This window comes from Colias eurytheme, chromosome 22 (genome assembly GCF_061535395.1).
Source record: "Colias eurytheme isolate Ceu_HAF_F1 chromosome 22, ilColEury1 Martin Lab GWU primary, whole genome shotgun sequence".
NCBI classification, from domain to species: domain Eukaryota; kingdom Metazoa; phylum Arthropoda; class Insecta; order Lepidoptera; family Pieridae; genus Colias; species Colias eurytheme.
Window position 1 is genome coordinate 3,933,494 of NC_143001.1, and position 26,565 is coordinate 3,960,058.

General features: G+C 32.9%; 1 protein-coding gene across 1 annotated transcript in view; it reads right to left on the reverse strand.

Annotated features, from left to right (window-relative positions):
- The window catches only part of Apoltp (Apolipoprotein lipid transfer particle), a 66,590-nt gene that overhangs the window by 30,308 nt on the left and 9,717 nt on the right, over positions 1 to 26,565 (reverse strand). The window contains exons 8-37 of the mRNA XM_090115139.1: positions 26,406 to 26,517; positions 25,975 to 26,139; positions 25,294 to 25,428; positions 24,904 to 25,025; positions 24,532 to 24,647; positions 24,131 to 24,285; positions 20,928 to 21,070; positions 20,322 to 20,498; positions 19,682 to 19,791; positions 19,213 to 19,539; positions 18,663 to 18,847; positions 18,114 to 18,299; positions 17,703 to 17,838; positions 17,318 to 17,497; positions 16,629 to 16,899; positions 15,913 to 16,205; positions 15,337 to 15,513; positions 14,563 to 14,757; positions 13,800 to 13,985; positions 13,120 to 13,289; positions 10,421 to 10,635; positions 9,411 to 9,573; positions 7,673 to 7,898; positions 7,097 to 7,201; positions 6,873 to 6,984; positions 6,369 to 6,515; positions 5,910 to 6,028; positions 5,396 to 5,593; positions 4,470 to 4,649; positions 3,818 to 3,916 (exon numbers count right to left, since the gene is read on the reverse strand). Coding sequence (XP_089971265.1) covers positions 3,818 to 3,916; positions 4,470 to 4,649; positions 5,396 to 5,593; positions 5,910 to 6,028; positions 6,369 to 6,515; positions 6,873 to 6,984; positions 7,097 to 7,201; positions 7,673 to 7,898; positions 9,411 to 9,573; positions 10,421 to 10,635; positions 13,120 to 13,289; positions 13,800 to 13,985; positions 14,563 to 14,757; positions 15,337 to 15,513; positions 15,913 to 16,205; positions 16,629 to 16,899; positions 17,318 to 17,497; positions 17,703 to 17,838; positions 18,114 to 18,299; positions 18,663 to 18,847; positions 19,213 to 19,539; positions 19,682 to 19,791; positions 20,322 to 20,498; positions 20,928 to 21,070; positions 24,131 to 24,285; positions 24,532 to 24,647; positions 24,904 to 25,025; positions 25,294 to 25,428; positions 25,975 to 26,139; positions 26,406 to 26,517 — 5,105 coding nt within the window. The remainder of the gene's footprint in view (positions 1 to 3,817; positions 3,917 to 4,469; positions 4,650 to 5,395; positions 5,594 to 5,909; positions 6,029 to 6,368; positions 6,516 to 6,872; positions 6,985 to 7,096; positions 7,202 to 7,672; positions 7,899 to 9,410; positions 9,574 to 10,420; positions 10,636 to 13,119; positions 13,290 to 13,799; positions 13,986 to 14,562; positions 14,758 to 15,336; positions 15,514 to 15,912; positions 16,206 to 16,628; positions 16,900 to 17,317; positions 17,498 to 17,702; positions 17,839 to 18,113; positions 18,300 to 18,662; positions 18,848 to 19,212; positions 19,540 to 19,681; positions 19,792 to 20,321; positions 20,499 to 20,927; positions 21,071 to 24,130; positions 24,286 to 24,531; positions 24,648 to 24,903; positions 25,026 to 25,293; positions 25,429 to 25,974; positions 26,140 to 26,405; positions 26,518 to 26,565) is intronic.

Consider the following 26,565-nt stretch of genomic DNA (forward strand, 5'->3'; position numbering starts at 1 on the left):
CGCGATAATGAACCGCATTCCTTACGAGTTACGAGTCTATCTTTTAGCCCCTTGACCACCGAGCGGCCCGATCGGACCACGGCCCATGACACAATAGATTTTCTATTGTGTCTGTGATTCCGGGGGCTGAGGCATTAAAGAAATACAAATTTAATCTTTATGATCTAAGTTATAAAGTTGAATTTAGAACGCGATATTGAACCGCACTCCCCACGAGACAACTTGGAATGAAATACAAATTTAATCTTTATGAACTTAAGGATAGAGTTGAATTTAAAAACTCGTCGCTTAAAAGGTCATAAATTTTTACGACTTTCGTGACACAAATTATTTTTGTGAATGTGTGATTGTGTTTCAATAGTGTGAGTTACCTTCCCCGCACCAAAATCAGCAGAAAGTTTAGTTAGAACATTTGCCAGCGTACTCCATCCATTACTTAATGATCTAAGACCATGGACCACGTTGCTATGAACTGTTTTTGTCAAAGAATTACTCGAACAATTAGAGCATAAATTTCAACGTAAGATGTATAGGTGCCCGTAGCTGTATTGATGAGTCTCGTACTTAAAAACCGATAGATGCTGGTTCAAATCATTGCCGTACATCCACATTTTTTTTTCTTTTTCCGTATTTTATAGTCATATAAATAATACTGTTTACAAGGGAATAATTAAGAAGAAAAAAGATATAGACATTTTTTTTAACAGAAAATAAAGAATATATATAATATATATTATATATACACTACTCTGATCACTATGTCGAATGTTTGTAGTGAGTGTCGAAATCTTATTAAAGGTACTCTCTTCCTTAAGATGCTCCACAATCCTATATAAGTTACTCTATGATGCTCCACCACCGCGTTGCTATGAACTGTATTTATCAAAGAAATACTCGAACAATTTTTGGAGAATGACCACGGGTGGTATCGGTAAAATTTTAGTTGTGCCACGTATTCGTGATATTGTTAATTCCTATTTGTATTTATAATGATCATATGTATCAATATTAAGTCTTAATTATACCGGATAAATTGAAATAATAGTAAAAGTTATTCTTTTGAAACATGTATGACCACGTATGGAATCGGTAAAATACTAGTTGTGTCACGTGTTCGTGATATTGTTAATTCCTATTTGTATTTATAATGATCATATTTATCACTATTAAGTCGTAATTATACCGAATAAATAGAAATAAAAGTAAAAGTTTCTGTTTTGACACATATATCTATCTCTCTTGCAAGCGTCCTGCGTCATATGTCATAGTTGAATGAATGTGTTCGACGCATTGTTCGACGTTATTTATTTTGAAATAATGTTTATTAAGGTCAGGTGGGGTAAGAGGGTCACTGGGGAAAGAGGGCCTAGAGACCATAACTAGTAAACCGAAGCGTTTATGACTATGTACTTTCCGTCGATAAAAAAGTGAAGGCGAATTAGTTTGAGCGGTTTTGAGTAGATGTCGCTACGTAGCACAGACATCACAAAAAATGTAAACAAATTTGACAGTTGCGAATTCGGCTAACACCAAGTTGGCTCGTTTTTTTGCGAACCCATGTTTTAGTGATAAAAGTGTGCTAGAAATATTTTAAATATCCTGATACACGGAGAAAACTGTAAGTATTTCTTTTATTAATCATTTTAGTTAAGAAACAACTAAATATTGTGAGTTTCTTTCGCTTGAAAATCCTAGACTTCAAAAACAATAGCTGGGGTAAGAGGCTCACTATTGACGGTGAAAGAGGAACATATGTTTCTCTTCCCCCGTGTGAGGGGTGACCAACATTTTGATTAATTTATAATTATATGTGGATAAAATTAAAAGAAGTGACTGACTGTTCTGTACCTATTACAATTTTAAATTATAACTAAAAATTTCTCGCTCATGTGTTTTTTTTATATATTTTTTTATTTAATAGGCGGGCAAACGAGCATACGGATCACCTGATGTTAAGCGATTTCCGCCGCCCATGGACATTCGCAACTCCAGAGGAGTCACAAGTGCGTTGCCGGCCTAAAGGATTATGCCTCCTGTGCCAGTAATTACTTCAGGGCCTCATCTCACCACCAAACCGGAACACAGTGATGCAAGCACCACTATTCGCCAAGTTTCGCTAAGTTCGCCTGTCTCAAAATTCCAGAAATTCCAAAGAATTTCTTTTGGATCAAGAAGATCATTTATATTTTTAACTGACTTCTTAAAAAGGAGAAGGTTCTTAATAGATGAATTAAAATACTGATTCGCAATATTGATCTCATCACATAGTGCCATTGTTATTTTTAAAGAGTAACTAACTAGGAAAACTAGTTAGGGACAGACTGTTTACCATTACTATGTATGATTAAATAAAAATAGAATTATAACTAGTCGACTTCTTTTTAGTTTGCCACCCCTGATCGAACCTGTATGTCCCTCTTACCCCGAATTGATGTATTCTTGTTTTTTATTCCAAATTATACCTTATTTCATCGACATTAAGATCTAATATTGACCAAAGACATTCTATCTACAAATTAACGAACATTTAGCAACGAATATTTTAATTCAAACTCCAATCTTAGGAAATACAATGACTGTCCCTCTTACCCCTTGTAAGGGGGAAGAGGAACGATTACTCAATCTTGACATTAATGTCAATATCTTCGTAAGAACTGTTATTAGAGTAATGACATTTTAGCCTACGGGAAGCTAATACATAAAGGTAAGTTCTGTGTGTTTCAAACATCTTAAAAAGCTATAAATGTTGTTCCTAGCAGTCAAAATATTTTACTGAAAATGAAATATGTTCCTCTTACCCCACCTGACCTTACGATTTACTTTTCACATTTGTCTTGTAAATTAAAATATTACCTATGTAATAAATGTAAAACTTAACGTTCATCGTTAGTATAAACTCGATAAAGTATTTTTTTGAAGCGTTGAATAAAACTATTGTTTTATTTTTATTGTCGTGAACTGCGACTTATTTACATAAAAACTTTAATCGTTTCTAAAAGTACTAACATCAAGCTTTAAATTAAGCTATATTTCATCTTGACACAATAAGTTTGATTGCGATACCAAGTGCCATAGTCACTTGGGCAATCTCCTTTCAATGTAAGACGTATAAGTGCCTGTAGCTGTGTTGAGTCTCGTACTTTAAAATCGATAGATGCTGGTTCAAATCATCGCTGTACATCCACATTTTTTTTTTCTTTTCCCGTATTTTATGGTCATATAAATAATACTGTTTACAAGGGAATACTTAAGAAGAAAAAAGATATAGAAATTTTTTTTAACAGAAAATAAAGAATATGTATATATAATATAATTATATTATATACACTACTCTGATCACTATGTCGAATGTTTGTAGCGGGTGTCGAAATCGTATTAAAGGTAGGTACTCACTTCCTTAGATGCTCCCTAAAAACTAAAATAATAATTCAAAAACACCGGAGTTTTTAAAACAACGCCCTCTAGATGTAATAATTGAAAATCGATAGTTTGCTGTTTCCTTAGTTCTAAAATTGGTCACTAGGTGGCGCTTTTAAAACTGCAAATTAAATAATAAGCTCAAATCAGAGCGCCATCTAGCAATAAGCTGAAATTACGGGGTACGATCTTTAGTATGACGTTTATCAGTCCTATATATTTATTCGTCCATGATATTACTTAAGTTTTATTAAAAGGTCAATTAACGAACATAGCATAACAGTCTTTTAATTTACCCAGTATACTTCCTGCATTTATGAAATTCTGACTAATGAAATCAAAATAACTCACTATAAATTTTAACCAAAATTATATTTAATACAAATAATAAAATACATACCTCCATTATAAAAACGTCCTTCAATACAATAGGTTTCTTATCCGGTAGGTGTAGAGTCGCATTTGCTTCGATAATATCTTCTTCGTCGGGACCAACATACTGCAAGTAGGGCAGTAGTATGTAGTAATCTTAATACTATTATAAAGGCGAAAGTTTGTAAGTATGGATGTATGGATGTTTGTTACTCTTTCACGTAAAAACTACTGAACCGATTACAATGAAATTTAGCACACATATAGAGGGTAACTTGGATTAACACATAGGATAGGTTTTATCCCGGAAATCCCACAGGAACGGGAACTAAGCGGGTTTTCCTTTGAAAACGCGTGCGAAGCCGCGGGCGGAAATGTAGTAATAAAAATAAATTGTTATTTTAGTATACTTTTATGTTTATATGAGTAGATAACACTATACTTATATGACAATTTATAAACTGGGGGTCTGGGAATTCCGAAAATGAGAGTGGTAGGACGGTCCAGATTCAATTTAAATAAATAATTTATGATACGATAGAAAAATTGTTGCAGATCTCATTAGGCCCATTTTAACAGTGAATTATTTTTTTAACATATTATAAATTATCATGCAATTCCATATTGAAACATAAAGATATAGTAACTCAGTACAAATACTATTTTTCTTACAAACCAACCTTCATAAGATGCGCATGGAACTTAATAGTGGGATAGTATAACGTATCCAAAGTGACAGAGGCTTCAGTATCGAAATTTTCCACGAACATATCCGGGTCGTGCGGCTTGTTTTGCATTATATCTCTAATCACTTCGACTAAACCTTTACCATTGTCAACTAGGAGGATAGCAACACCGAACTGAAATAAATTTAAGGTTAATAAACATATTTCGCTTGTTTTATGATACGAATAATCTATACTAATATTATAAAGCTGAAGAGTTTGTTTGTTTGTTTGAACGCGCTAATCTCAGGAACTACTGGTTCGATTTGAAAAATTCTTTCGGTGTTAGATAGCCCATTTATCGAGGAAGGCTAGGCTATGTATCATCACGCTAAGACCAACAGGAGTCGATCACTGCGGGTAAAACTGCAGGGCACAGCTAGTAAAGTATAAAATATTAACTTGTATTTACATACTACCTAACAGTAGGTTAATTTATAAGTATCCAACTTTATGAAACAGGCTTAACACTTTTAGTTATCTTATGAGATAGAAAATATCACGAAAGCATTACTATTCTTGTATAAAATAACAAGAACTATTCTGAAAAGAGCCTAGTTGAATAAATATACGGTTTATCTTCAAATAAAAAGGTTATAAGAACAAAAACATAAAAGTCGAAAAATATTTAAAGAATGTACATTTTGAAATCGGTTGTTTGATCAGTAACTAACATTATAATCATATGAAAAAAAAGACGTGTGTCACTCGGGGACTGCCGCGGTAAAGCTATTGCATGCTATGCCTTCAAGCCACACCTCCGCGCCCGTCCCCGTGGGAGCGTGAGCTTTTTTCATCACGGAATTTCTCGATTCGGTCCCCGCGCTCAAGGCCCGCGATAGAAGCTATGCAATAGCTTAAAAACATATTTATCAGCTTACCTTATGTTTTGACAGTTGCACAGATAGCTCCGTATCTAGCCCATTTCTGTAGACATTTTTGAGAACCAAGCCGTTTTCTTCGAACCCATCTAACGGTGTATATAATTTGTATACATATACAAAATCTATGAGGGAATGCCATTGCCAAATGCCAGTAAAACCGAAGTCCATTTTGTCCCAACCCACTCTGAAGTCCACCTTTAAATATATAAGTTTAATTTTAAGTGTAAAAAATAATGATTTTTATTTTTTATACTTGTAGAACTTTTTAACTAATAATTGTGGAAAGCTATATTATTTTTTAATTGAAAGATCGCTTGCGTTAGAAAAAAAGTACAAGTACAAGCTAATCAAACACATCGCAATATACACACACTTTTATCCAAGTAATGTTATGTCTCTTTCACTCTTATACTATTAAGAATATGAGAGAAAGAAACACAAATATGATGATTTATTATAATACAGATACGATTAAATATCACATATAAATAAAGATTTGTATCCTAGTTACCTCTTCTGTAGCCCTTTTAGCAGTGATTAGAGCTCTGTTCAAGTACTGTATAGGTAATGCCACATGACCTAAGATGTTGAAGTCTTGAAGCGATACTAGTTGTAGTAAAACTTCGATACCTGAAAAAAAAAATTTAATTTTTATTCTCTAATATAAAAATTTAGTTCAATAATTTTTTTTACAAACAACATTGTCAAAATTATTGCAAAAAAAAAATTGTGGATATTTCAGGATTTTTTTTCACGTTTGGGCGTACTAAACCTTGCTAAGTTAGTAAACTCTAATGAAAGAGTAATTGACCGTATATAAAAGTTATTTTTTTTATTATTTCATGTGTTCCATAGTAAACAACGCAAGATAAACTGTACAAGAAAGTGAAAATCTACTTCAAAATAAATTAAAATCAAGCTACAATATTTCTAAATATTTATTAGAATTTAAATAATATTTTACACTTACCAGTAGTAGAATTAGTAGTAACAACCATGGCTACTAAGTGCCTATCGGCCTCTATGAAGCCGAACCTTGCGGTTGTATGCGCAAATTGAGGTATCGGACTTGTAATATTTACAACTAGCATACAGTTTGTTATTCTGCGCATGTGACCTGGAATAAAGAGAAAAAATAAATTGAATTTTTTTTTGCTATATATGGTGCAATTTTTAAAGAAAGTGCTATTAAAATAATAGCTAATACAATCACACTTTGAAAAAGGAAAACAAAATTTTGACTTAAGTCACATTCATTTATACCAAATAGAACTACCGTCTTTACAAAAAATAATTTTTTTATGAAAAAAAAAACAGCACTCAAATCGGTTAAAATATTTTGAAGCTAGGTCGCTATAATCTGGTAATTATATATGTACCATAGATAAAAATTTAAAACATGGAGACAATAATATAAAGTTAAATATAAAAAAAAAATATTTTGTAATTTTGCTAATTTATACCACAAACTTACCATCAACAACTATATTGACGACTTTGCCTTCCAAATCCAATAGCGTCACACCTTTTATATCCCGCTTATGACCTAGGATAAATTCTGTGTTAAAATGTCCTTTTTTATAACCCTAAAACAAAAATAGATTAATTAAATAAAATATTTTGACTCAAGCCATACTCCTTTTCTTATAGAAATATTTTGTGTATAAAAATATTGATATATAAATTATAGGTACTTACTTTGAAAGGAGTTATAATAGTGACTTTTCCTGTTACATTATTCGCCGTTTGTCCTTTGGCAATAGCCCACGACGAATTTATCATTAACATACCATCTTCGTTGTACTGAAACATTTTAGAACTTATTAATAATATAAAGAACGGGATTTTCCTATCAATTTTATCTGGTAGAATTTTAATACGTTAGTATTCTTAGAATATTTTAATTTAACTACGGAACTTTACATATCATTTTATTTATCTTTAACTGTATCTGTTTACTTTTTTCGTTTACTGATTCTTATTAGTTTGAATTCATAACATATGTCAGATTCTGATATAAAACAAAAATTTTTACTAGTAAATATCAAAAATTTGAAAAATTAAAGTCTCGCGTGGCAGGTAAACGATAGTAGATTGACTATCGTTTATGAACAAAGATTAAAGAAAAATTTGTTACGTATATGCTTTTGACTGGGAAGTCGAGAGTTCTGAAATAATAAACTCCAAAAACTACGGTCGAATTGAAAATCTCCTGCTATTTTTGAAGTCGGTTGAAAAGATAACTTATTCCTAGTGAAAATTAAATAAAAATACCTGAAAACTCAACAACGTATCCGCACTTTTCTTCCACACAACCGTATGTTTAGCTATAGCCGCCGCTTTAGGTAGGGATGGTATAGTCGAATTTACTAGTGCATTGATTTCTCCATAGAACTTAGTGCTTGTGAATAGATAGTCTGCGAGCAGACTGAACGCTAGATAGTCTTCCTGCCAGTTCATACTGCCATTGATAGCCTGTAAATTGTCTTGGTAGCGCCACCTGGTGTTCAAATTTAGTTAAAATATGCAAAAATGTAATAGGTGGTTTAAAGTGAAAAGAAAATGTAAAGAAATAGAAGAGAGATTATTTAATGATGATAATAAAGCCGAAAAGTTGTTTCCCATTTTTGTTAATATTTATTTTTTGTGCCTTAATGAAAATGACATTGGGTTTTGTAGTGCGTAAAATAGGTGTAGGATTCATAAGTTTAGAGTTTAAGTATTTTGGGATGCTCCGTTCTATTATATTCTAAGTACGCTTTGACACGTTTTTAAACTTAACAAAATACTAAGTGATACAATTTATATTATGGCATATGAAAAAGACATAAGAAAAAGGTTCAAAATGGGGTAAGAAATTTAAAATACATACATAACATTAAAGCTAGTATCCTTCCATCCCGGGAAAGGCGTATGTAAGCTGGATAATAACGCATATACAGTGTGTTCATGTGCTTCTAAGTATGCTTTGACACATTATATAGTACTAGCAGTCCGCCCCGGCTTCGCCCGTGGTACATATTTACGTTTTCTCTACATAAGAACCATCCTCGTACTTCAAGGAATATAATAAAATTCAAGGAATATAATAAAAAAAGAATTAACGAAATCGGTTCAGCCGTTTTCAAGTTATGCGCTTACCAACACATTTTGGGATTCATTTTTATATGAAGACCGACATCCGCGCGGACGGAGTCGCGGGCGGAAGCTAGTTTTATATAAATGGGTTATTATCAAGCGTAAATTCCGCACACGTCCATCACGTAGGGAGCCGACCGCGCGAGTAAGCCGCGCGGCAAGTTTATTTCGTGATCTTAACCCCCCTCCCGTACCCCTGCCCGAGTGACGCCTACAACGCATAGCTAGCCGAATACAGTTTATTTTTTAATTTTTTTTTAACTCGTGATATCTTTTGAATGGATTGTCAGAATCGAATAATTCAAAAAGTAATATAAAGATATTGAAGCAGTCTTAAATAATACATCGTTTATTTTGATAAGGGTTAATACCAAGGTACAAATAAAGAGCTTTTTGTAGCGGTGGTATTTTAATTTCTTTTTTTCAATAAAAAAACGCTTATTGTGACATGACTGTAATAGTTAGAGATATGCTGCCGCTGATTTTTTGTAGATAATGGTGTGTTCTAAAAAAATGTAGTATATCATTTTGTTCTATCATCAATAGTTTTCGCAGCGCACGCGATGTAAGGTAGTTTTTTGATATTTTTTTCACACCTTGGATTACGTTATCGTAATTTTAGTAAGGATGCCTATTTTTTTTGAAAATGAAATATAGCCTATGTCACTCAGAAATGATGTAGCTTTCCAACAGTGAAAGAATTTTTCAAATCTGCCAAGTAGTTTCGGAGCCTATTCAATTCATACAAACAAACAAACAAAAAATCAAACCTTTCCTCTTTATAATATTAGTATAGACATATACTAAGGGATACAATTTGAACTTTATACACACTAAAAACTACCAAAGTGGGGTAAAAATAAAAAATACGTACATAACATTAAAGCTAGTATCCTTCCATCCCGGGAAAGGTGTGTGTAAGCTGGATAATAACGCATATACAGTGTGTTCATGTGCTTCTGAATATGCTTTAACTCGCCACACTATGGAGGTGGGACTAGCCCAGCCCGCGCGTACAAGCCATTCGCAGTACCAATCTGGTGATAAAATGTTATTTTTTTTAGAATATAAACAAATAGGAGGATAAGGATACTGTAAAAAAATTGGTTGTTTGTAAAGTAGGTTTACGATCGAGATGTTTACGTGATAACGTCTTATTGGTGGCAGCGCTCGAGATGAGACGGGAGATCGGTCCGCCTCTCTCTCGTTATACCTGCGATCGCGCTCGTGAGGTTTTGGTGTGATACAAGTTTTTGAACATGTCACCCGACTAAAACGATTTTAAAAGCGTTATCACGTCAAAAGAGCTAGAATTTCAGAAGACATTTTTATGGCAATACTGTATAAAAGAAACATGAATAAGCGCAGTATGTAAAACATAGTAATAACACAATCTCTGTCTGATTATGTATTAAAAAAATAGTTTTACTTTATAAATATTACGAAATTAACTCTTCTTATCTGTATAGTTACAATTCCAAAAATATGAAGAAAGAAAAACTTATAAGTTAATTTCGTTACTAAAACTCAGACTCTTACATTCTTAATTACTTCGAATACAATTAACTATTAAGACTATGACAATATCACGAACCTAATATATTTTAAATAAAAAACAAAAATGTGTGCGTGTACTAGTGTACACACATAAGAAGTGAAACTTCTTTATAACCTTATTTTTCAAAAAATAATTTACTATATGCAACTTGACAGAAATACGTCGAATCACGCGTGGTAGTGAGAAGAAAAAGATGGCGCGTAACGGACAAAATGTCGCGCGTAACGGAAAAATGTCACGCGTAACGAAAAAATGTTACACTAAATTTTTTTCCAACCCCGATAAAGAAGTTTTCACTTCAAAAAAAAAATATTTTTCGTACATACCTCTCAACAAAAACTCAAACTCTCCATTAACAACCTGTCCCGGGTAATGTAACGTCGCGTGACCGGCATGATGCCATTTGCCCCTATGGTCCAGTTTCGCGTCAATGCTTATTTTTTGTGAGGGATCTCGGTTCGCATCCCAGTTGAAAGTTGCGCTTAAACGTTTTTCTGTAGGTGTCGATATGCGGAGGTAGGATATGTGTAAGTCGCGTAATCTGGGAAGAGATAGAAAGAGTTGGAAGAAAAACTCTACTTAGGACACGACTTTGTAAAATGTACCGAAAATGTTATAGACTACAAGCCCGCATAGGACAAAAATATGGGTCAAATGAACCACCAGGGGACATATCTAGAACGATAGCAGAGCAAAAAATAATAAGATTCATCACTATGCCGTCACTTGTAAGCTGTCCAACTGAGTGCAGATGAGAATTGAAAAGTACAGGTAGACTCGGTAAATTTTGGTCATATATTTTTGTACGGCATTCTTAACCATCGATAGATCCATTAAAAATAATAAGAAACCGCTCAGTGCCGTACAAAAATGTGGGTCCACCAAGTCGGAATTTTTATTTAATTTCCGAGAGTTACCGAGGGTAAATTTGGTCATTTGACCATGTACGGCATCTGTGTCATACTATTGCTATACTGCTTTTAATCCATTATTCCGCAACGCCGTACAAAAATCATGGGGACAAGGGGAAAAAATCGAGAGATGCAATCCCCTCTCTTTCCCCACTCCAGGGGGTCATTTGACTAAGTACGGCTTCGGTTCCAAAACATTATCTAGCACTCAAAAGTACTATTAAAAGCAATGCCGTCAAAAAATAATTGTTCTTTTAAATGTATACCAATAATCATCTTAATTTCATCGAATTCTTGATATAAAGAGCTGTAAGGTCATTTGACCCTGTACGGGAACTTTTTTTTTAACATGATATTGTAAAATTCAATTGTTGTATAGTATTGCCGTTCAAAAGAAACCGTTCTAAAAAAAGTTATAGAGAAATGCAAAACCAGAAATTTTGTTAAAGTTTAAACATCGTAGATTAATGAAATATAATAGTTTTCTACACTTTATCCGTTGTTTTAAATAGTATTAACATAGATAAATTAGGAAAAAACGATGCCGTACATTTTTGTGCAGACCACATCTTTTAGGCTGATGAAAGCGACGAAAGCTACAATTTTAAGAGTGCTTTATGGCCATTTGATACAGTACGGCATTAACATATTTTTACCCAACTACGGCAAAGCAAAAGGAGGGTTATGGTTGTTTACAGGTCATGTATGTATGTTCATCTATTCCCTCGTAACTTCTAAACTACTTATCAGAATTCGACAAATGACATATCATTAGAGGCGTCTGAATTGTTCACTGGATAACCAACGACCAGCTAGCTAAAGGCTATATGGGGTTTCACAAAATCTAATGTGGCGCCCTCTAGCGGACAAAACATACAGAGTAAAAAAATAAAGTTAAGATAAATATGCAGTGTTTGGTATCATTTGAAAGCGCTTTACTTGTACATTTTGAATATGTATATATTACTAGCATTTGCTTGTGACTTTACCTGTATTCATGGACTGATTGCATATAATTCACATCTTTTCGTTCATAGCTTTTTTATTAGTTCATCAATTTAACGGAGTCCATTCCACCTGACTCCGACTTTCCAAGGTGATACTTAACCACCTCGAGCTTCTTAATATTAATGTATATTTATATTTTATTATAAGAATATAAAGCAAACATTTCGCTATATGGATTTATTTCTTTTTCAGATTTTTCCCCTTTGAACCAACGAAAATGTACGGCACATGAAAAAATATTATCTATGCATAAAATACTTTAAAAATAAATTTATTTCGTGTTGTGTCAAATGACCCCCTGGAGTGGGGAAAGAGAGGGGATTACAACTCTCGATTTTTTCCCCTTGTCCCCATGATTTTTGTACGGCGTTGCGGAATAATGGATTAAAAGCAGTATAGCAATAGTATGACACAGATGCCGTACATGGTCAAATGACCAAATTTACCCCCGGTAACTCTCGGAAATTAAATAAAAATTCCAACTTGGTGGACCCACATTTTTGTACGGCACTGAGCGGTTTCTTATTATTTTTAATGGATCTATCGATGGTTAAGAATGCCGTACAAAAATATATGACCAAAATTTACCGAGTCTACCTGTACTTTTCAATTCTCATCTGCACTCAGTTGGACAGCTTACAAGTGACGGCATAGTGATGAATCTTATTATTTTTTGCTCTGCTATCGTTCTAGATATGTCCCATGGTGGTTCATTTGACCCATATTTTTGTCCTATGCGGGCTTGTAGTCTATTACACGGCAAAACTCATTCCTAATTTATGACAGGTGGAAAGTGTAATTTTTTTTCTTTTAATAGAAATCAACACTTCTTTGTCTGTATTTTAGCTGTAATAACATCATGACTATAATAAACTACTACAATGAATTGAAGGCAGTTTCTTCATGGACATTCATCACAACACAATATCATGTTTTCTTATACACTACTTTCACCAGCCATAACCATAATAGCAAGTGCAACATTCATCGATAATTTATCCCAAATTATTCTTATTGTAACTATTAATAATAATAATTCTTAATTATAGTCCATCAAAAACTTCAGGAATTTAATTCTATTAAAAACTGTAATAATAAATACTCACTGATCAAAATGCACGTCCATATTAACATCAGTATTATTATTCAAATCAGCATTTAGATTGATACTGTATACCTTCCCACTGATATCTACTTCACCATAAGTGGTGAAGTTTTGTTCAGACAGTAGGAGGTAACGTATCAATGTTTTATATGTATCTGCGTTGTATTCACCCTGGAAAAAGATATTTTAAGAAAATCTATACAACAGATTTTGGGGATCTTTTATATTGGTTAAAAATCGATTCATAAAATTAAGAAATGCTTAAGTTGAAGTGAATTGAATAATATAAAATGAAATAATCAGTCATTCCGATATGTATACGAAATAATATATGGCATACAAATAATGAAGTGAACTGAACGATAATTATAATTTTGATGTCGAGCGAAGCAAAAATATAAATGAATCGTAGTTTTGAAAATTCTGAATTTTGTATTTCAATATAGGCCAAATAATTCTCAAAATGGAAATATAACCGAGATTCATTTGCAACTATGGGTCGCTCAATGGTACAGATAGTACATTATTGTGCCAATCATTATTTTTGAAACCTGAAGACTGACTTTAGTACTCTATCTCAATCAACTAAAATTAAACCTTATTTCCAGGAACATAAGATCGACTTTAGTCAAACACAAGAAGTCTCATTTACACTCATATTAGAGGTATGGCTTTAATTACCTCAGCTATGAATGTGATCTGTCGATTGTCCTGTGTGAATCTCGCATCCACAGCGATATCCTTGAAATGGCTGCTATTTATTAGCACTTTTAGCCGATGTGAAGCCATATTTGTCTTGGATTGATCTTGATACACGGCATCTACGTTGAAATCTACACCAGTGAACCAAACGCCATTTGCGTTTACCTAGCGGAAAAGGTGGAATTAGGACTCTATTGTTAAGAAAATAAGGTAGATATTTGAAAAAAAAAAGTATACATTAAAATCGAGGATCTTGTCAATTCAAGAGATACATATGATTAATACTGTCCGTAGAGTCCTGCAAGAGGAAAATAATTATTTCACTATCGGAGATTGATATCACGAAACTATAAAAGATAAAATTTCAAACACGATGTTTTTTTTCATATAGAAATATAGATTTTTCAGATACCGTAAATCCTGCATACCATTTTATAGTTTGCTATATAAGGCAGGTACTATAGTTACTAAATCCTACTTCCTTCTAATATTATAAATGCGAAAGATTGTGAGGATGGATGTTTGTTACTCTTTCACGCAAATACTTCAGAACTGATTATAATGAAATTTGGTATATAGGTAGATGAAGACCCAGAATAAGACATAGGCTACTTTTTCTCCAGGAAATATAACGGGAGCGGGAACTATGCGGGTTTTTCTTTGAAAACGCGGGCGATAGGTATATACCTACCCAACTACTAAATCTTTTCTTTTTTTTTGAGAAATAAGTCCCTAATCTTACCTGAAACTCGTTGGGTCGTTTCTCAAACAACTTTCCCTTCAACATGCAAGGGTGTAATGTCGGTAAAGTGACATTTAATTCGGCATCCGCATATAATTGTGTTCCCGGCGGAGTGAATAGGAAACCTGATATAAGTATGTCCCGGGATTTCGGGTTCACGTTTAGTAAGGCTAGCGCTGAGTATTTTGGTCCTATCTGGAGAGAAAAGTATATTAAAAATACCATATATATATATAAAATAAATATATATATATATAATAATAATATAAGTTATCTATATTTTTTGGTCATAATAATTATGCTATTGATAGGAATCTGGAATTGAGAAATTTACATTAAAGGTGCTGGTGTTAAAAAAATATATAATTTATGTGTAAGTAATATAGATTTTCTTAGTTATAATAATAAAATAGAAAACTAATAAATATGTTTTGATGTTGTATAGAGTATTTTGTTCCTATCTGAAGGAAGAAACTTGTGTTTAAAAGCATCCACTTAAAAAATAAATAAATAGAAAATATAAATAAATATTTTAGATAGTGTGGTGTGTAAAAATAAAATATTCTCGTATAAATCGTTGGTTTTATTTCCAGTTATATTTATCTGGCCTCATTCTTTCCTATATAAAATAAGTAATACTTTTTTATCTGTAATCTTACTTTTTTATGCTTTGATATGACCAGTGATCTTAATAAATAATGAAGTATAATGATCTTCATTATGGACATTCATAAATATGAAAGTTCCTAGTGAAAATAATATATTTATAGGTACCTGTTCAAACTGGAATTTCAATATAATCGGTCTAGCCCTATACAAATTAACTTCAGTATTCAATTTAACACCGTTCAATTTATCAATGCGTCTAAAAAGAAACGTGAATGAGGGATCAAGTTTCAAATCCTTTGAAGAGCTCACGTTAAAACCGATGTCTATGTGGTTTTGAGTTTTCTGAAAAAGAAAAAAGTTCATAAATAGTGTAGATATTGCATTATTGTTAAGGATTATTGTATATTTCTGAGGAAGTTGAAGGAAGTAACATTAATGTTTCATTGTTTTAAATTTTATTATACATATTTGGAATGTATTTATACTTCACTTAATTTTACCTATACGACTTACATCACTAATAAGTAGCACTTTTCAAAATATAGTACAAAGCTTTAACAAGGACAAACTCAAACAACAAAGCCTTATTCTTAAGAAAATTATACCTGTACCTAATCTTATATGGATATACTCATTCGAAATAAACGAATTTGATACTTTTTATCCCTAAACACAAGCAAAATACAAATAGAACGGAAAGAACAAATGAACCCCCACCAGTATATCAATAACTACACTTACCACATTCCTCAAAACCGCATAGAAGTTATAAGACGGATACGCCGTGAAATCCATAGCCAATTCTCCATACAAATCGTGTCTATAGTTCAAAGATCTTTCGCTATAGACTCCTTCCATTTTTATAGTCTGTTTTGGGTTTTTATAGAATTGATAGTCGAGTTGCAATTTTGTGCCGTGTGTTGGACCATTTATGGTATAATATCCAACTAGACGACTTGCTAGTTGTTTCGTTTGGAAATCGGCGGTTATGTCCCATTGAGTGACGCCGCCTTTTGATTTTACTTTTAGAGTACCTAAGTGGGAAAAACAAAAATGTTATAAATATTTCGATAACTATAAAATTTAATAAATATTTCAATTGATCAACTCAAACCATCGATTCGATCGATTTTATTATAACCCATCTGTTATAATAAAATCGATCACGAGGTCATTGTAAAAAAAATCCAGATAATATTTTCTGTTATAATAAAATCGATCACGAGGCCATTGTCACGGTAGGACAAAAGATGCAGTTCGATTTCCACCACGTGATCAAATTTTTCCAAATTCTAAAAGAGACACTAAATTATACAGTCAGTTATGTTTTAACCTATTAAGAAATGACTGTAATCCGATCTTAATTATACGCACTTCAATTTATAACGCACCTCTTAATCGGAACGAGCCATTCACCCTGGCTCAGATCAGACACAAACTTAAAAAAAAAATCTCACCTGACAATTCCGCAATCCGTTGATCATTGACCACCCAATACGCATGCGGTATCCACACATAGCCATATTTAATATCATGCCGTTTTATTGACATTACAGTATCAAATTGTTTCCGTCCATCTACATCGAGACTTGCTTCTACTGATTTATCGTAAGGCTGGTTTCTGTATAGAGCTTTAGCTTTTATAGTACTTTCGGAAGATTGGAAAGTTAGTGCAGCAGTGCTTGATGTGTTTGATATGCTTAGGATCGCGTTGAACATGCGTTTTTCCTGGAACATTTGTAAATCATTGATGAAAAATTATTTATTGTACACTATAAACGGTATTATAACGTAACAAGAGCAACATTATAATAACGCGTACAGCGGGCGGTCTTATAAACTATAGAGATATATCTGCCAGACAAGCCAGGTTCTTAATTTTTCCCTTTCTACCTAGAGATGATCAATTGGTAAACACTAAAAAGCACAGTAATTCCATTATTAATCCATTGCACAAATTTATTATTGTCTCCTAAGTTATGCGGCTACAATAAAGTACAAATCATAGAGTAAATCCAAGTGATATGATAAGTAGCCCGACTACTGCTCTATGAAAAAAAATCTATCTTTTATTAAGAATGTCATCTGACTAAAGAAAAAACGACAATTTATTTAAATTAACAGCTATTCATGAATACTTCCTTACCTTACTATTAGGCGTATCATATGAGAATCCCAAAACATTAGTAGTATCATTTCTATTCCATTTATATTGTAGGGCATATGTTTTAGCTGAAGGATCGGCTTTTTCCAAAGAAACAATATATTTCGCTGGTCCACTCATTATGAAGTATGGTGCGTCACGCAGATTCGTCATGTTCGGGAACTAAAAGGAAAAGAGAATATAATTGAAGTTTGTAAAGACAAGTAATTTTGCGCGGTCCATATATCTGTATCTCCAGGGATAACATTTTCGAAGCAACTATTACAAAAAAAAAAAAAATCCACCATACATAGTTTCAATTACAATATTTAACATAAGTAAGTATTTACTGACAATCAATGTTACTGTTATAGAAATAGAATATTACCTGATACGCAGCGCACACTTTAATACCAATAGCTTTATCAAAAGTGGACCAACTGCAAGTATTCTGTTCTATTCTATTCTTATTTAACCCTTGTTGAGGTAATTCTTCATCTCCATGCAAAACAAGAAGCTCAGATCTAGAAATAAAACATGAAATGTATGGGAGTTCCACAGGGACGTGTTTTGGGTACACTATTATTTCAAATCTATGATAATGAAAAGATAACTAATTATAGTAGATTTATCATTAGTTCGTTATTCTATAAAATATCGGAGTTTACAGTTACAATAAAGAATACAGTTCTGTTAATAGAGAGAGAAGACGAAGAATATATTATAAAAAAAAAATCTTCTACAATAATATCAATACAGTTTTTTTTTAAAGTGACATAAAAAATGCCAAAATACTTACTTAGCAGCAAATATCTCCTGTTTATCCCTCGGCAGTGACAGATCAAGTCTCAACAAACCAACGCCTCTTACAGATAATTTAACTTCAACTGCCGTAGCCGTATACAATCGGGACGATAAGCGAATACCACTTGATGCTAAAGAACCGGCTGCTACACTCATTGTAGCTGCTATGTTTACTGCTACACTGTAAGGTATAGAGAATACTAATATAAATAAACAAAATGTTAATTGTAGGCTACATTATAACTCGGGGAAAAATATAGTCGTGTACAGTCGAGATGATAAACATATATAGCTGGATGCTAAAGAACCCGGAGGCACACCTCTTGTGGCTGGTATGTTTAATGCTATACTGTAAGAAATAAAAAAGCCAGAATTTTTCGCTTATAAAAATTGAATTATGCCCTCCGCTTTGACGTATGCGTTAGTGTGTCGATTTTTGAAGATGGAATGTTTTGCTGGTAACATTTATTTATTATTAAATTTATATCAGTGTATTCAATTGTGAAATCAATGTCGTTGATAATAAGACATAAATCCCTCTTACCTTGGTCGTATCTTCCCTTCAAAGTCCAAATTGCCGGAAGCCGTATATTTGTCCAGAACTGTTCCAGACATCTTCGTATCGATGTAGCTAGTCCCCATGAGATTCATATTGAGGGGCAACCCACATCCAGTCGCTACTGAGAATGTTGTGTCGAGGAAAAGGGACGCTTTGTTGTAGGATATTTCCTGTGAGAAATAATATAGGATATTTTAGATAATAATAATTTTAATTTTTTGCTATGTAATTTTCGCCCTGAAGTAAGGAAAGTTATTGGTAAGATGAGAAATACTTTACTTATAGCTTATAATCTTTAAAAATTAAATCTTTAAAAATTTGTAAAATCGGATCGGATTAGTTTCCCACAACACAGGGGATCCTAGTGTATCTTCATAAAGTGCCCATTATTATTATATAATATGCAGATTCTTTTTATTGTATTCAAGCTTATTGTACATTGTGTTATGGAAAAAATAAACAATTTTTATTTATTTATTTCTTCTGAAAAGGAATTACAGAAGTAATTATTGTTGCTATTTTAAATTATTTTTACCTTTCCTGACAAAATTTCCAATATCCTCAACTTAGGGTCCAATTTCTGCAACGACTTCCGTATTTCATCATCGCCTTCCGCACTCCAGAACGATATTTCATTGCCAAACACTTTGATTCCCATCTCTGCTATGGGAAAACGGTGCTTAAGAGCATTGTTTTTGTATCCAAGACCGTCGATTTTCCCGCGAATATCATCTGCTTCGCTTGCCGATCGGAACACTCGCAGTTTGTTTATTTTGTCCACTACTTTGTTTTTGTTTAGCGGTCCGTTGTTACCGAATATACTTTCAAAGTATCTTTCAAAGCCTTCTCCTCTTGCTTTTATCTATCAAAAAGCGTTTTTTTGTAATGAACTATTTTTAGAAGTTTAAAAAAATATGGGTAATATTGGAATATTTCAATCATTATTAATTATTATTGCCTAAAAATCTTATGTAAAGCATAATCAAGTAATTTCGTAAACATACCTCTAATAAGTTAATAGATTCACCAAACATGTCTACAGTTAAGTTGAGAGACAAAGACCGTGGTATGTAGGAGTCAGGTGAAAATATTACGTTAGCTTCATAATTACCCCCTGAAAAGAAAATACAGTTTATAACGATCTCATCTTGTATTTTTAACTGCAAGTAATAAATATTATGTGAGACTTGCAGGTGCAAGCTGTTTAGAATAAAAGTGAAAGGCTTCAGTTGTAGTAAGTAAGTAGTTATAACTTATAAGTAAATTTTGGCTAACAAAAAAAAAATTAAATTATTAAATGGTAATTGTGATTCCAAAAGAGGTTTTCTAATAAAGTTATAAATCAATGACAATGTCCACATTTTAAAATAATTACTACATTATAATGGAAGGACCACCTCCTTGGTACAGTGGTTGGCGCTTGAGCGTAGAACCGAGGGGTCCTGGGTTCGATTCCCGGTGGAGACGAAGAAAAAAAAATGTCTCGGTCTGGCAGGACACAGAAGGCTGATCACCTACTTGTCCCTAAAGAAAATCTATCAGTGAAACAGATGTATGAATAATGCATCTGCCCCTTACCCCACTACGGGGACACGGGACTTCACACACACTACATTATAATAATACCATCAATATTGAACTTACCAGCATTATACTGATCAAAGAACACGCTTTGCTCATAATTCCTCGAGAACATTCTAAAATCAGGATTATCTTCCAATTGTGGCATTTCATGTCCAGATAATAAGCCTTGTATTTCCACTCGTGAAGGGAGCGACGATTGGCCGAGATTGTTCAGGTGACTCCAGACGAATGTCGCCACTATTGTATGGGAATAAGGGTGATTTTACTTTGGGATTAGTATATATGTGGCAGGTAAAGTAGTAGAAATAAGAAAAGAGAGAATATTAATTTACACATATTATTTTTAAGGCCATGGTGTGGATTTATATATAGTTCTTACTTTGGAAGAAATGCTAAAAGGAAGATAATTTAATAAGAGGAGAGAAAATTTGTCTAATTCTTTCAAATATGTGGGTAGTCCCCAAAACCGATTCATAAATATCGTAGGTTCATCGGATAAATTCTCTTCTTGTTCTTCTATTTTTAATTCTATACTCAATTATATAAACAGTGCATACACTATTTATATTAAATACGAATATTGCGTGTTGCAATATATATTTTTAAGCGTTTATGTTCAAATATGTAGGTATTAAATTGGGTATGAAACCATAATAAAACATTTACCTTGATTAACCGGTTCATGTCGTAAAGCATGGAACACTTTTCTTATAGTACCCAAGTTGGGACATCGCATCACTTGCAAATACGATGCGATACGAACTTCAACATCTACTAAATCTTCTCTAAATGTCTCGAGGAAGTATTCGCTGGAAACATAATTATGTTATTACTAGCGGTCCGCCCCGGCTTCACCCGTGGTACACCCGTGGTACATATTTCGCAATAAAAGGTAGCCTATGTTCTTTCTCAGGGTCTAAAGATTATCTGTGCCAAATTTCATCAAACTCGGTCCAGTAGTTTATGCGTGAAAACCATACATACATACAAACCTTTCCTCTTTATAATATTAGTATAGATAGGATCGAAAAAAGCTATCGTCTTTTTGTTGGCATCATTTTTAAAATATTGTATACAGTACACACATACACATTCAATACAATAACACAAATAAATTTCATATTAAATATGAACATACAATAATTACATTATTTACAGGTAAATTAGCTTGGAGAAATTTTTGCATATGTAGTGGTGTGTATATTACTCAGATCTTAGAGGGCGGTTCCACTATATCGTTCTGGCCTATACAAAAATGTTTCGATATCCTAACATTACTATTTAATTTTATACTTATTCCTAGCAACACTTTTGTTTTCAATAAAAACAAGTTTTTATTTGAAAGAAAATGGTTTTGACTTTATAAAAAAAAATATATCATTCAATTTCACGTCCTTGAGCAAACGACAAGGCGACTACCGTGAAACAATAAAATATCGTGTCCATAATAATTTGTTTCATAATTAATATTTGACCATAATAATTACGAAACAAAACAAATAAATAAATCGTCACTTGATAGTGGAAAGTGGAAACACGCACAAAACCAGAATAAACCAGTTTACGCTGTCCGCAGGTGCCACGTGCAGTCGTTTGGTACCGTGAACATAAAGCACACATTTCATTCAAAAATTATAATTATTACGTATAGACCGGGAGATATTGACACAAAATTTCGAGTCATTTGTAACAGGATGGCGGTTCTACAGGGGTCTTAGTACGCAATGACAAAAAGAAATAGTTTGGAAAATCCAAAAGTGCACGCCTCATAATTTTTTTTTAATAATTATTTATTAATTATTATTTTTGTTTATTTAATAACAATTAAACCACATCGAATCAGACCCTGAAAAATGAAAGGGTTCTATTCCTGAGCATACTCAAGCGTAAGAGAAAAAAAAAGACTCGATTAGTAAAGTATTTCGGTCGCTATCGTGTTAACAAGAAAATCCTCCGCACATACAGACACACGGACGTCCAAGACAGAACTTTTTTAAACTGTTTTTTAACTAGTTTAAATAACAAAAATGACATCAAAAATATCATGAATGTTAAAAATAGTGTTTTTTCTTAATATGTGTGTGTATGTATTATCTTACAAGTGCAATGTATGATACATAAAGACATTTTAAGTTTGAAAAATCAGATGTTTTGCGCGAAGTGACAGTAGTACCCACCTCAACGCTTCGCTTATGAGGCGTGCAAAACGATGGTGTGAACACTGGTACCGGCGGCTTAGTCGCGTAGGCGTTAGTCGAACTCGTCGGAAAAATAGCGAAAGTCAAACGATTTGTAACACAAAAATTTTAGAATTTACCGATAGCCCATAAAAAAGAAGTAGGCGGTAGTGTCATGCCATACTTTTCCGGTGTGACTTACAGCCCGCCATACCGACGCGAATGTGTTGATTAAAAAAAAAACAATTCAACCATTTGTACCAGGCTAACTTTTGCACAGGTAACCATCGTCGTGCAGCTATTTACGAAAATCGCCATGCCATACTTTTCGGACGATTCCAAATGGTCGCCATACCGCCGAAAATCTGCAAAAATTTTTTTTTTCGCCAAACTTTTTGTACCAGTATTGCATTTGGATTTTTGGAGAGTATTTGATAAAATGTGACCATTATTATATTTACCATACTTCTAGTAGGGGGAAAAAGTGCTGCCATACTTAAAAAATTAATTTAGTATTAATTTATATAAGTGAAGATTTCCACCACCTAGATCTTTGAAATTTTGTATTTATATTCGTTGAACCTCAAACTTACAGGAAAAATTAGTGCCATACTGTTACTAATCGTTCAAAATACGAATAAAATCTTACAATAAAAAAAAATCTTATACACATTCGCCACCTCCCACAGGTATGGCATTATCACACTTCTATTTATAATCATTCAGGAGTTGTTGAAAAAAAAATTTAGGCTGGTACAAATGGTTCGGCGAAAAAAAAAATTTGCAGATTTTCGGCGGTATGGCGACCATTTGGAATCGTCCGAAAAGTATGGCATGGCGATTTTCGTAAATGGCTGCACGACGATGGTTACCTGTGCAAAAGTTAGCCTGGTACAAATGGTTGAATTGTTTTTTTTTAAATCAACACATTCGCGTCGGTATGGCGGGCTGTAAGTCACACCGGAAAAGTATGGCATGACACTACCGCCTACTTCTTTTTTATGGGCTATCGGTAAATTCTAAAATTTTTGTGTTACAAATTGTTTGACTTCGCTATTTTTCCGACGAGTTCGACTAACGCCTACGCGACTAAGCCGCCGGTACCAGCGTTCACACCATCGTTTTTCTTTTTGTCATTGCGTACTAAGACCCCTGTAGAACCGCCATCCTGTTACAAATGACTCGAAATTTTGTGTCAATATCTCCCGGTCTAGTTAATGTAAAAGTTATACGTATGTTAAATGTGCAAATATTAAAATAAAGTCTCATCTTTTTCAGAGGAGAAACACATATAGTTTAATTTAAAATCCCTTATATATATAAAATAAAAACTAAAAATAAAATGTTGTTTTATTTTATTTGCTGACCATACACTACTACAAACGCAAAAATTTCTCCAAGCTAATTTACCAGTAATAACTTATCTACCAGTACCGACTAAGTTATTTATTCGTTTCTGTTTATTTTTTGGTGTGTGTATACTTAAAACACACATGTTTTAAGTATTTTGTCATATAGAACATTGATTAAAATTAAAACCTTATTTCATGGCAGTAAAGTTCAAATTTTATCTGTATCACACATAACTCTGCCTTAAGAAGAATGGGCAGAGTTTTGCTTCAGACAATTTTGACTTTAGTTAACTGTTGCACTCCAATTTCCTTTTCATATAGATATTAATAAATTAGTTACCTAGTTTCAGTGCATGGTGTTCGTCTAAACGCATCAATAGCTGTGAGTCTCACTTGTACTGGAGTCAAAGAGTCACCGATTATATTCATTAGAATATCAGAAAATTCTTGTTTGAATCCTCCTATGTTTCCTAGAGCTTTGATTGCTAATATAAGCTGTAAAATGGAAGATTATTTATTACATTATATAAATAAATATTTATAATAATTTAAAAAAAACTCTGAAATTGTAAAGTTGTGAAAGATTACTGTTACTGTTATAAGTTGCGACTATTTTAATAGTCGTTTCAGAGATCCATTTGACAGACAAACATGAAGAAAAATAATGAATTGTGAAAAAAATACACTATTATACATTTATAAGGACTTGAAAAAGAAAAAGCAAATATTTTTGACACTTACACTATCTCTATCTTTTCTTTCCAAAGTGGGAACTCCTTTAGTGATCAAATCGTTGATAATATTTTGGAATTCTTCCAATATTTGCTTTGGAACGTCTTCTTCACAGCATTCACGCACTATATTGAACATGATAAATGTAAATAAATGTTATAAAACTAGATGATTTTTCATATACATATTCATTGTTCTAAATAGGTTTGCGTTTAGATTTGTCGATGACATGGATGGATGACGGTGGTAAAATTCAGGACCATTAAAAATGCTTCTAGAAGAAGTCTAATTGATTAAATAAATGTTTTAGTTTGTGCTGATCCTAATTAGTAAAGCGTTCTTTCATTGGATAAGTGAGAATTAACTCAATCATTTACTCACGTGATTTGCCACTATGTCTACAGTACGAATGCGTCATTGACGACACAGTGAAACTGATCACTTTGTCATTTTTCTGCTTTTGCAGAAGTTCCAACATGCTCTGCAACATTTCCAATTTTGGTCTGAAATTATAAAATTATTATTAAAATAGGACTTAATATTGAAAATTGATGGCGAAATTTCAGCATAAGCAGATAGGATATAAGATTATTTTTCTTGCTAATCTATTAAATTAAAGGTACAAATAGAAGTCGAACTATATTTTATGGATTCGTTTCAAAAGCTTTACAACTTGTGACGTTCGAAACAAACTGATCCTATTATTATACTATTTGTATTAAATAATTATGAGTCATTATTTCAAATATTTTTTTTCACAGATATACATACCGTGGTATCATAGCCATGGACATAAGCCACTCGTGTCGCGTATCGTTGTTCACTTCGTTCTTGATTATCATGTCTTTGATTAGTTCTACTGAACCAGTACTTGCTATGTATGGAAGGGCGTCTAATATGTGCTTTCTGTAAGAATTTATTACATTTTTAAATTAAAATCTTAATACTTAAATATTATCAAACATATGAATAATATACAGGTCGATCAGATGATTTTATGTAAGTATACATTTAAAAATTAAAGACTCTTAACGGATTTACACGGTCGTTTTATAATGTTCGAAACCGCGGGGTAATTACTAATTATATATCAATACATAAATCGCGTTTAGAATCTGCAAAAAAAAACAGATATTTTTAATTGTTAATACACTGTACACGTCTATTATACATGTAACATCCCATTAAGAACACATATTTTTTAATTAAAAAAAATATGTATGCGTGTACTAGAGTACACACGTAAGAAGTGAAACTTCTTTATGACCTTAAAAATGTCACGAGTATGGCGTAACGCAAAAATGTCACACGTACGTCGTAACGCAATAATGTCACGCGTACGGCGTAACGCAAAAATGTTACACTAAATTTTTGTCCAACCCCGATAAAGAAGTTTCACTTCAAAAATGATACTGAAAATTTTAGAACACACTGTATTATCCTAATACTTACGTAGCCCCAGCGCATATAGAGGGTGCTCTAGCAAGCAGCTGTGCGAGCGCAGGGTGGTGCAATTTGCGAGCTGATCTCACAAGTCTGCCCCACAGTCCTACTGTCGAACCACTGTCCATATTTTCATCTACTGTTGACATTTCGTCGTCTGTGTTCGGTTTTACTCTAAAAAAAAACAATATAGAATAGTCTTGGATCTTCCGTGGTGCTTGAATCGAGTAAAACATATGCAAGAGACTATAAAAAGATACGATTGGACAGTCTACTAGCCACTTCTAGAAAACTAAACTGCTACAAATAATGGGCAAAATTTTACGATATTAATTGTATACCTTTGAATAGCATATCTTTATATAGATAGATCATAAATAGAGCGCAAAATTCCTTATCCAATACTCTAGTATAAATCTTAAAATTAAAAGCATACTTACAAGCATAGTAACTTCAATACATCTCTTGCTGATTTCAATTCACCAGTATCAGACTTTCCGTATGCTATATGATGATGGAGTAAATTCGACCGTTTATGAATTACCGTCCACGCTGAAAAAATTAAATAACATTATCATTGATGTGTATAAACAACCAGAT